The sequence below is a fragment of the Euwallacea similis genome, chromosome 10 (assembly GCF_039881205.1).
Source record: "Euwallacea similis isolate ESF13 chromosome 10, ESF131.1, whole genome shotgun sequence".
Classification (NCBI taxonomy): Eukaryota; Metazoa; Arthropoda; class Insecta; order Coleoptera; family Curculionidae; genus Euwallacea; species Euwallacea similis.
In genome coordinates, this window is record NC_089618.1 from 1673468 (window position 1) to 1686340 (window position 12873).

Here is a 12873-nt window from a genome sequence, read left to right on the forward strand (position 1 = left end):
AGTCATCAGGAGTAACAGTACAATTTAGTGCTCGTGAGATTATTAGTCCTCAATTGGGCTGGACGACGCCTTATACACGAGTTTTCATAATTTGTTTTTTATGTGCCTCGTATAAATAAAAATTGCAGTTAGAAACGTGAAATTAACACTAAAAGTTATCAATTTAAAATTAATGCATGAATTTTAAATGCAGTTATTGAAACCTGCTTCAACTCATTGGTATGATGGAAAGACTAGCAGAAGTCTTGGAATAACACCAAGATCAAGACTTAATTAGTAAAACCATGTTTACTTTTGCCAGATTAAAACCAATATTTTCTCTGTACAAGATCAGGTCCAGAACTACTCCATAATGAAAGAATGTGCCTTCATTTCATCACTCAGTTAACAAATGGGACTAGTATCAATACAGATACAGGACGCAGTTTCAATATTTTCAAATTTCTGCCTTCTTCTTTCGTGGAGGGTTCAGTATTATCATTCTACTTGTACATATATATTATCTGAAATCTTTTGCATAATGCCATGAAATTGCATAGTGCTTTAAAAAAAAGTGCGAAGTGGACATGATAAAGACAGACAAGTACATTCATTTAGAATCCAATGCATTTGGTTTTACGTCTTTTACGGTGTTTTAGTAAACATTATTAATTTTAAATACAATTAAAAACAGCCTTTGTGATTTTTAATTTTCATTATAATTAACAATGTGACATGCCCCATATTTCCGTTGCCCTTCTGGAATCTGCCTTTATGTTAAAATATTAGCGATAAGTTCCATAACTTTTTCTCTCAATAACTCAAATTCTAATGACTATGATCTCGTAGCAAAAATAATAGACATTTTCGAAATCTTTGCTGCTTAAAAGTTTTTCTTAGTACCGCTCAAGATCGAAAACCCAAGGATTTGTAGTGTAAGGTGCACCGAGTCGGTGAAGACGAACTTTCTCTTATTCCATCTAAAGTCTTCTAGTCTTGGTATTACTATAAAAGTGTTTTTTAGGTGCATTCTCCATTTTTTGCCCAAACTGCGGTCATGGTTACAGGCATAAGGGCTCTCTCTACAATCATTTAACATGGGAATGCGGTGTTGCAGCTATGTTTGAATGCACATTTTGCGACAAGAAGTGCAAGAGAAAATCGCATATTATCCAGCATTTAGCGATTCGGCATCAGATATGCAGAGAAAACATTGTTTTCAAAAATAGGACGCGGTATGAGATTATTCTTTAGAGGTGAATTATAATTTCGATTTAATAAAGAATTATTGAGTTATAAGTTTTTTGTTTTCTTTCTAGATAAAAAAAAATCACCTGAAGTGTACGGCCGTATTATTGAAAATTAACCTTGGAAATTCTGCGCAAATATGAGCCACAAATGATGTTCTTATTTGTCCAGAAAATGGTGTTCTATGGATCACTACACAGCTAAATAACGTTGCTTTAGAGTAAATGCTACTTCGAGTCTTTTTAATTGCATTTTGTGCTCTCACCCTCCATCTTTGACAAGCTGTTCTAGCATGATGCCCACTCAACGACAGTGAAATCAAAATTTTCCACAAAACACCATGAATACTTCATGAATACGGGATGTTCTCATACAAAAAAATACCTAACTTTTCCTTTATGTTCATTCTTCGCCCAAGGAGGCCTTTCAAGTGAGCAGTGAGGCAAAGTATCGAAACTCGTGATGAAGTCACCAAACACACTAACACATTCCACCATTGTAGAAATCGATCGCAACTGCCTCCTCAATCCAGATGGCAGATTCGCCTGCAAGAAATGCTGCAACTCCTACACTCAAATAACCAATCTCAGAAGGCATTTAAAGTACGAGTGTGGCATCCCTCCTCAGTTTCTTTGCCCAATTTGCCTCAAGAAATTTGTGTATAAGTTTAGGATGAAGCAGCATGTTTTGATGGCCCACGGAGGATTTAGATATTGATTTCTTCTACAGCAGCAAGAGATTTACATATTTATATGCGTCTATGTTGTCTCTACACCGAAGAAACTTCTATACTGTGTATATTGATGTATAAGTGTATTTAATTACAAATGCTTTATTAAAGTGAAAATTGTGTATTTATTTAGCTCATGCTTCACGCGAAAAGTCAATAGGAACATCAACGGTAAAAGCATAAACTGAAAGCATCGAATAATAACGCAAAATGGCAAATACAATTTGAGTTATATTTTACAGTCAAGAAATCCCAATAAGGATTGCAGAAGTTATTGAGCCTAAATTTAACGAAGATTTTTTCTTATTGAGAGACGCCCTACATATTACTTTATTAAGGTATAAAATGTGAAAATTGATATACTCTTGCGAAGAAAATTTTTTTTGATAGCTCTTAGAGTTTTCTAAATATTTAATTTAAACCAATTTGATGAATTCGTTATTATTATATATTATATATACATATATATGTATGTGCATCTGATTAGGCTCCTGAAACGATACAGAAAATTCACACAATAATAAACAATTTTTTACGTTGTGAAACTATTTCTGTATGTTCCAATTTCGAATATTTAATTTGTTGCAGCGTTTCTAAATGAGTCAACACTTTTAGTCTTTCACACAGGGTCTCCCAATTTCCTTGCCCAACCAATACTTGCCATGTCACGAATTACGAGTTATAAATTCGTAGAGCAAATGTGATTTCCTGGATTCACAGATGTTCAAAGCGATACTCCAAACAATTGAGGAGAAGCATCCAATGTGCAGTATGGAATGCTTATTTTTCAGTGCGTCTAAATCTGGCACAAAATTATGGCTCTTGGATTTAGATATAAAAATTTCGCATAATCTAGCATGTTGTCCATAAGATTACGTGTTTCTATTTAGTGTGCTATAAGAGCATATTAGTTTATACCTATAGAGCGATGCATAACATTACTTCCTCCAAAATACACATTGCTTTCATAATCTGATACATAACACCCATTGTAGGCACAGATCTGCGCTTTCAATGTCCTAAATGCCCCAAAAACTACAAGCATCTACACCATCTGAAGAGCCATTTGAAGTACGAGTGCAATAAAAAGCCCAAATTTACCTGCCCTGTATGTTCGAAAAAGTTCCACTACCAATTTACCCTCAACTCTCATGTAAAACAGACCTCTTGCCGACAGAAATTGGGATCTTTTTGCGAGATTTTGTTACCATAATCGACATTAAAGTGTTTAGAGCACATTTCGTGTGTTTTTTTTAAGGGTGTGTACCGTTTTGAGATGAAAGAATGTTTTCAGGAATGGGATACACGGTAGGGATCTTATGTAGTATTCATCATTGATCATTTACTGTTTATTGCCCAATATCTGATGCAACCCTTTTTGATTAAGGTGCAACAAAAAAGACACGGCATAGGGTGCTGGTAGGATATATTCGTACAGGTTCAACATACTCGCCGTTGACACCCTCCAAACCTTCGGATTTAAGACCCCCTCATGGGCTCAAAATGTCTTCAGGCCTTCTCAGCTCTCCGGACTAATTCCTTCAGGTTAATAAATCGTTGTTTGGGGTTTCGGGTCGAACAATTGCCCTTTAAAATATTCCAATGATGAATACTATACAAAGTTCCCATTCCATAAAACTATTTCATCACTGTATATCATACAGTATAACCAAGTTTAAAAACGGTACATGGCTTAAGATTATTCATTCATATTAGTTAAGGACCTAATAGTTTACTCGGTTAAGGATGCCATTTATTTGAAAACCTACTTAGGAGTGAGATGTGACTGTGGCAAGAAATTCAAGCATCAGAGGCACAAAAAAGTTCACCGCATGAAAGGCTGTGGTAATCCGCCCACATTTTATTGCCCTTACGAGGAGTGCGGCTACAAGTTCACGGAGTCCATGTTCCTTAGGATTCACCTCACCGGGTACCACTTAAATCTTGTAACGTCTCATTGTAGTAAATTTCATTAAAAAAGTTTCCCTATGTTAAAGTTCCATTTATTTCAACCTCCTTTAGATATCTTAAGACGATTTCACAGCAGCTTCTTTCGCAGGAAATATCAAACCACCCTTGAAATTCAAATGTTCAGCCTGTCAGAAACCTTTCAGGAGCCAGGAGGCTCTAATAAATCACGGAAACAAATGTGGTATTGTGCCTCCTCACATGAGATATCATCAGGTCTATCATTGTAAGGAGTGTCCATTTTGGACGAAGAGAAAGATGCGGCTTAGCAAGCACGTGCAACAACTGCACAAGAAGTTTTGAGTTTGCACACACCATGTCTGGGATAAGAATGGTTATTTGCTTAAATGCGAAAGTTTCTGGAAGTGCGAAAATGTGTGGACCGCTTTAGATGCTCCCTTTTTTGACACTTGTTTGTTTCACCTAACATAAGAAATAATATAGTTATTAGTAGAGAGGTAGATTTTTACTGTTCCCTTTGAAGTATTTTATAATACACTCACTTTCACATGAAATGCACCACCCAGTAATAATAATAATTAAGTCTTGTAATTTTGGCAAAATAATGCTTCATAATAGAGTATCAAATGATCAGACTTTCAGTTAAAAGATACAACATTTGATAATGAAAAAATTAATAATGAGTGACATCGCCTCGTACGGCAATGCAAGCACGTACTCTTCGTGGTATGCTTTGCAACAAATGATCAATATCTTCCTGGGGTATTTCATTCCATGCTACCTCAAGATGATGTCGTAGGTCATCCATACTGTTTGGAGGCCTCGGTAAATTTCGAAGACGGCGACTCATCATATCCCAAAGATGTTCGATGGGCGATAGGTCCGGTGACCGTACAGGCCAAGGCAGTATTTCCAATTGTGCTTCTTCCAGGTATCGTCGAGTAATGTTCGCACTATGTGGTCTTGCATTATCCTGTTGGAAAATGCCATTTAGTAAAGTTTGCATGAAAGGTACTAATATTGGCCTCAGAACATTGTCAATGTAGCGACGTGCGTTTAGGGTGCCTGGAACGAACACAAGAGAAGATCTTCAGCCAACACATATCGCACCCCAGACCATAACACTAGGTGTTAAAGCTGTGTGGCGCCTTTTAGAAAATTGCAAATTTCTTCTTTCACCTCGGTATCGTCTGACTCTTCTACGACCATCATTGATCCATAAACAAAATCGCGACTCGTCACTGAAGACGATATTGTTCCACTCATGATTCCAATCAATTCGTTCTTGACACCAGGCCAATCTGGAAGCTTGGTGTTGAGCGGTTAGTGGCAGTCGTAGATTTGGGCGGTATGAATGCAGGCCAAAAGACGAAATTCTTCTGTAAATTGTTGCCATCGACACCCGACGATTTAGAGCTCCCGTCTAATCTGCTGCAACAGACATTGTTGTTTGGAATCGATCCCCAATGGCCATCCGTCTAAGAAGTCGATCTTCACATGCGTTGCTGCTACAGGGAGGACGTCCAGCTGGACGATGTCGCTGAACCCTCTCTTCAGACCACGAAGACCATATTCTCGCAATCGTGGTGTGATTCCGATTCATTCTTCGGGCAATCTCACGAAAAGAAAGTCCACCCTTCTTCATGCCGATAGTTCGCCCTCTATCAAAATCCGAAACGTGGGAAAAATTTCGACGCTGTCTCACTGGGGGCATTCTGAGATGTCTTGTTCACAGTTCAACAACAAAATAAACTGATATTTCGATGTAAATATTATTTTATTTATTTACAATTGAATAAAAAATCTAATAGGTCGATGACAAAAAAACCAGCAGCATTCTTTCTTTTTTACTGAAAGTCTGATCATTTGATACTCTATTATGAAGCATTATTTTGCCAAAATTACAAGACTTAATTATTATTATTACTGGGTGGTGCATTTCATGTGAAAGTGAGTATTATGTTTTACGCTTTTGTTTACTTTCTAGCTATCCGATATAAATGAATCCTTTGCAATTCCTTGAAAAGTCTAAGAATCCCTAAGTATCAATATTACAGAAACGAGAAGGTACTATTTTCTCCTACAAAGGCCAATTAGGCCGACAACGGAATTCGACAAATACATCCAAGTCCAAAATTTTTTATTTCTTTTCGTTGGAACAAAGTAAATCTTTCATGTTTAATAATGCCTTTTCTTTTTATTACATTAAAAGAGAAATAATGTTTGTCAATGATTTAAATTTTTATACCCCTATTCAGAAATATTGTATTAAATTTTGTTGCAGTTAGGAAATATTTATGCATTTGTGGCAAGGCTTACAAGAGCTCTGATGGTTTAAGTAGGCACAAAAGGCAATGTGGACGGGAGAAGCGATATGTGTGTGGTGCATGTGGGTACAGATGCCATCGACCTGATAACATGAAGAGACACATTTGGGCAGTACATAAAACGCAGTCGAAGAACGATTTTTGTATTGAATCAAATTGAAAAAAAAATTCTGTGCTAAACCAAAAGATTCATTGAAAATAAAAAACCCGAACATAAATGTTGACAAATGTTTTTATGTGATAATGATGGGAAAAAATTAAAAAGATAATGATGATAAAAGTTAAAAATTGTATAGATTTTCATTAAACCATGAAAATATATCATTTTTTTAAACTTTTATAATTTTTAGCATTAACTCAAGTTTGAAAGACTTGTGCCTAATGTCAGTGGCAAAGCTTTTATTAAATAAAACGCATTTTTAATGGTATTGTATTGTTTTTCTTGGGCAATCTCAAAAAAGATTATGTCCCCTTTTAAACTCTGCTCTTTATGTCCCTGACTTCTACAAACCCACTTGCAAATGCCAATATGTAAAAAAAAATTTTGGGGGTGTCGAAATCGTGACTATTTTTTAGGAACAAACGAACGAAGATTTTACAAAAGGGACTGTCTGCCAAAGACAAAAGATAAGAAACATACGTCTTGGTGAATTTTCTTTCTGGAGAAACGAAGGAAATCCTATGTTCAAAAGTCCTAAAATCCTGTGCAATGTTATGGTTTATATTTTATACATTTTTATTATATTTTATATTTTGGAAGTTTCGTTTCTGAACCCATTTTTAACTTGAAAAACTGGGTCATTTGAGAAACCAGAAACATTTTCTACCCATTTATAAATGTTGATATAACAAATTTTTAGATTTTAATCGGTTTAACTGTGCCTGCGGCAGGAGTTACAAAACTCCAGAGACCCTTTGCTGGCACAGAAAAGAGTGTGGCATGGAAAAGCAACTGCAGTGTTCATTCTGCTCTCACAAATCACACAGCAGCGACAACCTGAGGAAGCACATGTTAACCCATTTTGAGAAACTAGGCAAAATGTTGTAATTCAAATTTTATTGTCAGATTTAATAATATATTACTCTTAAATAGGGGTACTTTATAGTAACGATTATCTACAAAATCGTCATCACTATTTCCTTCGTGATCATCGTCATTATCATCATCGTCAATACTTGCAACATTTTTCTACATTGCTGCCTTATTAAGTTTCTTAAATTTAGTCATGTTTCATCAGCAATGACTGAGTCTTCAATTCCGCAATCTTCGACTCAGTTCTTGTTTGCAGTAGGTTTAAGTTGCAGCAAATGCGGAAAAATGTACTACAAAATTTTTTTATTAATACGCCATTTAAAGTACAATTGTGGGGGAAGAAAGTTCACCTGCGCCATAAGCTTTTGCGATGTATCGTTGAAGCGCAAACAGGACATGAAACCATTTATGGACCAAGTACCAAATGAGCAGACTCTAAGATTTCCATATCATAATAAAACAATAATATGCTTTTGTTTGTGTCCGCTTTTTTCATGTGTCACTCTGGACTAATGAATTTATAATATATTTTCGAAAATTTGTTTTTAGATAGTAACAACAATCTCTATCAGCCCTCCAACGAGCTTCAGCCCACGACCTCTTCGGATATACGTACGTCTCCCTCTTGTGGGCCCCAGTTTCAGCCTTTGGAATTAACAGTGCCACATCCCGTCGAACAGAAGACGTTTGAATGTACCGAGTGCAACAAAAAGTACATGAACCATGTCTCTTTGACTCGGCATAAAAAATATGAGTGTCAGAAGCCTCCCAAATTTTCTTGTCACGTTTGTTCCTTTAAAACTCGTTACCAGTTTACCTTGAGGGCCCACTTGGTTCGGTTACACAATATTGTAGTAGAGAATAGTGCCATTCAATTCTAATTTTAGTTTCATTGGGATTATTGCTATAAATAGTGAGCGGAGTAGTCTTTGTGATTTTTTAAATTTTATGATCAATTCTGAGAGTTTTTCTCTTTTTAATACTGGTGATTAGTAAATGTCTTAAATTCAAGAGGAGGCAGTTTGTTAGCCAGGTCTCATATCTGGAACTTAATGTAACATGGAGGAGTAAAGCATACGTAGTAGTGACTTGAAATGATTAAAAACTAAACAGTCTTAGTAGCAAATACTTTACTTACACCCTCTTTAGCTGTTTCATCTTAATAGTACAAAAAATCTTTTAGACCGCAATTTCCATGAGGGGGCAAATTATAGATTAACGGAGAATGGTCGCTATGGCTGCCACAATTGCATCGCCTCATACAAGAACTTCAATAACCTGAGGAGACACATCAAGTTTGAGTGCAATAAGGAGCCGGCTTTTAATTGTCCAGTGTGCCATAAGCGATTTACCTACAAGTATATTTTAGTACGCCATCTTTCCACTCATGGTTTGAGTGTTGCCATGTCTTAAGTTTCAAAGTCATATTTACGAGGTAATTTGTGGTGTCGAAAATTCTCTTGCATTTCGAAGAACTAGTTGCCTAAAAAGCACAGTAAACTCTGATACGGTAACGAATTTATTGCTTCAGTAAAATTATTTTAAGGTAGTACTAGTATAGCTCATTCAGAATAAAAGAGTGATTCAACCATCACGAATCAAATAACCGTAAAAAATGATTCAAAATGACATATTCAAAATTAATATAAAATATATAAAACAATGTCGTTCTCAGGATGTTAAAGAATCAGGATTTGATATCATTTAGTTTGATATATCTTGGACAGCTTTTAATATATCTAGTGTTGCGTAGAGATTATAGAAGTCATGCCGACTCCATAGAAGATACCAGCGTCAAAATACTTAAGAAAATTATAGCGTTCCTAAGGGTATAGCTCGCATCCACATTTTTGTTATTTCTTCCCCGTTTGTACTCCAATATCGATCTTTTATTGTGTTAATCTTGTTCATTGTAGGAGTCAAAAAGATATTTCAATGTAAGGACTGTTTTAAGGAGTATCGATATAATGGTTCTTTACACAATCACCGTAAATACGAATGTGGCAAGCCTCGATCGTTCGTCTGCCAGATCTGCAACTACACGTCGTGTCGGAAGGAAAACCTCAAGAGACATTTATTCACTTGTCATTCTGATACTTTGTAAATCATGTTTGTCCTTCGGAGGTCAATAAAATCGAATCTATGCCTGATTTTACCAACTTCTCCCCATTCCGAGCGTTTTTTTGTCCATTTCAAATGACTACTTTCTAGGCCGATGGTACTGCGATAAGTGCAACAAATCATACATGAATAAATCTCATTTGAAAAGACATTTCAAGTTCGAGTGCCAGGTGGAACCTCAGTACCAATGTTCTGGATGCTACCTCAAGTTCCGACATAAGCACAGTTTGAGGCGACATTCTTTGCGGCGACATGCTTTGAATGAAAAGAATACAACATGAAACTGCTTAATATAAATATCAATCAATGTCGCTATTTTTGTTTGAATGATGTTTAATTCCAAGAAGAGCATGTTGCTACCAAAACGTTTTTTTAATATAATTATACCTAAACAGAGGATCTGTGCATAGTTTGTAGCCAGTTTAGATCACCACCTCGACATAGCACACCATTGATTTTTATATTCTGCAAAGCAGAACTAAATTGTTAATACTATTATAGGAAATAGGAGGACCCGTAGCAAATTGAGGGTGATTAACCCTATGGGAGCGGTACCGGTAGCCTCCGATGATGACCAGTACGCAGATTTGGGGGATTGGCTCGATATTAGCGTAGTGGAGGGCTTACCAGAAAGCAGCTTTTCCGATACCAAACCCTCTTGCGATATATGTAAAACCGTATTTAAGAACAGTACCACGTTAAATCACCACATAAAAAACCGGGTTTGCCAGAAGCCCATTAAAGGTCTGTTATTCATTTTATCTTCGTTGGTGTTGATGCAAGAACGATTGATTTTAGCTAAGAAGCGCAAATGTCCCCGTTGCGCCAAAACTTTCAATACCATCACTGGCTATCAGTACCATATTGAGCATAGAGTATGTAACAATCGCGAACCTAAGATCGGGACTCCCAAGTGCCCACAGTGCCACAAAGTATTCACCACACCCAATGGCTTGGCTTACCACCAGAAGAAGCAGGTCTGCACGCAGATCTTACCCGGAGGTATTCAATTTCCGTCCGACTGAAACTATTTTCCAACAATGCAAAATTTAGGTTCCGTGGATGATCAGATTATGACGTGCACCAATTGTCAGGCCACCTTCGATAATAAGGCCTCGATGCTTTATCACGTGACTCATAACGTGTGTCTCCATCCTGCTAGAAGTACCACCATAAATAAAAACTTGATATTTTAAACTGCGATTCTTATTTTAGAGATTAAAAAGCGTAAAACCTTGAGATGCCCTCTATGCCCTAAGAAGTTCAGGGCTGCCATATCACTTAAGCGGCATTTAAGGAATCAGCAGTGTTTTGAAGGGGTTCGTCCAGGTAATCCAGTGGTCAAATTGAGGAAAAAGGGCGTAAGTATTTGGTAGTGTGTAAGTCGCCTTCAGCGTTTAAATCTGGGGATGGAACCTTTGCTGACAGATGGAAGATTTCTCATTAACACAGAATATGTATGTGTGTAGGCAGTATACTGGATGGTACCAGTAGAAGACAAGTTTGAAAAGTGAAAATGTGTAAAAGGGGGAGCCAGAAGAGAACAAAAATCTGTGAAAAAATTATAGAAAAAATGAAGAATGGGTAATGCCAAAGATATTCAGTCGGAGATGCGAAGTGAAGAAAATATGGCTCCGTTGCCAGGCGAATTGATATCGAGACCTTGAATTTGAGGTTTCAGAGTACACGGATTACTCATTTACTTTACTGGATAATACTACACAAGCGTCCAATAAAGATCTGGCAGTTAAGTGAACGTTTGGACTTTGTTCAGGGACCGAATATGATTTTCCACAGAGAAAAAAAGTTTGATCTAATTCTTCGAATATTACAAAATTTGTTCGGGGTTGCCATACCACTTAAGCAACATTTGAAGCAGGAAGTATGTTCTGAATCAATTCCTTCTGGTACTGCTAATGGTGGTCAAATTGGAAGATAGAGGGTGCAAATATTAGGTAACGTATAAGACGCTTTGTGCATCTAATCTGAGAATGCAATATGTGCCGACAGAAAAAATCTGGTAAACACTGAATTTGCATACGTGCAGTGGAGTAGATTGGACTGCATTAGTAGAGGAAAGTCTTTTGAAACACCGGACCAGCACTGGTTCGTGGAGTGTGATCTAAGGGCATGTAACACAAAAGATTAAGGGCTAAAAGGTTCGAAAGGTATCCACATAAAAAAGAGTTCCCTAATGAATGTAGAAAAAGAAAAACTTTCGGACGCTCTCCATCAACCAATTGCTACTGGCATCACAACATTGTCCTTCGTGTTGAATTGTTTCATCACTTTTTTTCTCTTGAATGACATAGACAGAAAGTGCTATTTAGACACTTTATTGGTCTTCCCCCTCCTAACTTTATTTCTCCTACAGCAATCACCAAGCAACCATCATACCAATGCCAGAGATGTCAGAAATCCTTTGCCTGCCTCACTGGATTGGAGAAACATGAAAAGCGCCAAGTGTGCATGCCTAGGAAAACGTCCTTGTCAAGTGAGCACTTCCCTCATTTGTACTCACTCATTTATCAATCAATAATCGTCGATTATCAGCACTGCGAAAGGTCCAAAACTCCTCCTATCAGTGTGGAAAATGCAGCAAAATCTTCAGTTGCCCTGGAGGATTGGACTACCACCTTAAGCGAAAGGTCTGCGAACAAATAAAACAAGCGGTGCCCCCATTTTGCTGCAACATTTGCGGCAAATCTTTTGGGCTGAAGCAGTTGTGGTTTGAACACATTAAGGAACAATCTTGCCAGTTCCCTGAGGATTATATGCAGGGCGAGATGGTTACTGATATCGATCTGGTGGATTCTAGTTAGGAATTTAATAATATTACTCTCCCTTATTCTATGTAATCTTTAATATAACTAGTAATATGATTCAATAGATCATTATACCACAAAACGAATTTTATTTTCCCGAACAGTTTTGTCGATCAATAACTGACAAGGTGTTTTAACATTTTAGGTTCGTACGTGTGTCCCAGCTGTTTCCAGTCCTACAAATATTCAACCTCTTTAGCTAATCACAGGAGATACGAATGTGGTGTTGCACCCAAGTTCAAGTGCGATTATTGCAGTTTTGTGAGCAAATTAAAAGGAAACTTGAAGAAACATATCAAGAGGTGTCATTCCAAGTTTTCACTTTATGAAACTTCTTAACGTGACTGTTGAATGTTAACTTTCGAAGTATGCAAGTGCCAATGATGTATATCTTGTATAATAAACATTTTCCACCTCTACTAGGTTTTTTATCCTCTAATCTGCTAATTTTTTTTTGTGTTTGCTTTGCCTGTATCATTTTTTTTGTTTTGTGTATGCCTGCCTTTATCCCTATTTTTTTACGTAGGTAAGCGAGTGATTTGCCACCCTTATCGAACCCAAAATTAATCCCATTTCGGGAAAAAATGTTTTAGCTCTAGCCCGTCTGGTCAGAGTGACGCTGACCAAAAGCCCAGTGACCACAATGTTCGCCTGTCCCAAGTGCGGCAAGATCTACCACCA

At 37.0% G+C, this 12873-nt stretch overlaps 1 protein-coding gene across 2 annotated transcripts in view; it reads left to right on the top strand.

Annotated features, from left to right (window-relative positions):
• The window catches only part of LOC136411715 (longitudinals lacking protein, isoforms J/P/Q/S/Z-like), a 112822-nt gene extending 100548 nt beyond the window's left edge, over positions 1-12274 (top strand). The window contains exons 5-10 of one of the 2 annotated variants that reach the window (XM_066394385.1): positions 9869-10111; positions 10166-10369; positions 10421-10531; positions 10583-10728; positions 11742-11861; positions 11921-12274. In XM_066394385.1, coding sequence (XP_066250482.1) covers positions 9869-10111; positions 10166-10369; positions 10421-10531; positions 10583-10728; positions 11742-11861; positions 11921-12031 — 935 coding nt within the window. In that variant the 3' untranslated portion in view covers positions 12032-12274. The remainder of the gene's footprint in view (positions 1-9868; positions 10112-10165; positions 10370-10420; positions 10532-10582; positions 10729-11741; positions 11862-11920) is intronic. The other variant, XM_066394384.1, reaches the window with a different exon arrangement.
• Positions 12275-12873: the final 599 nt, after the last annotated feature.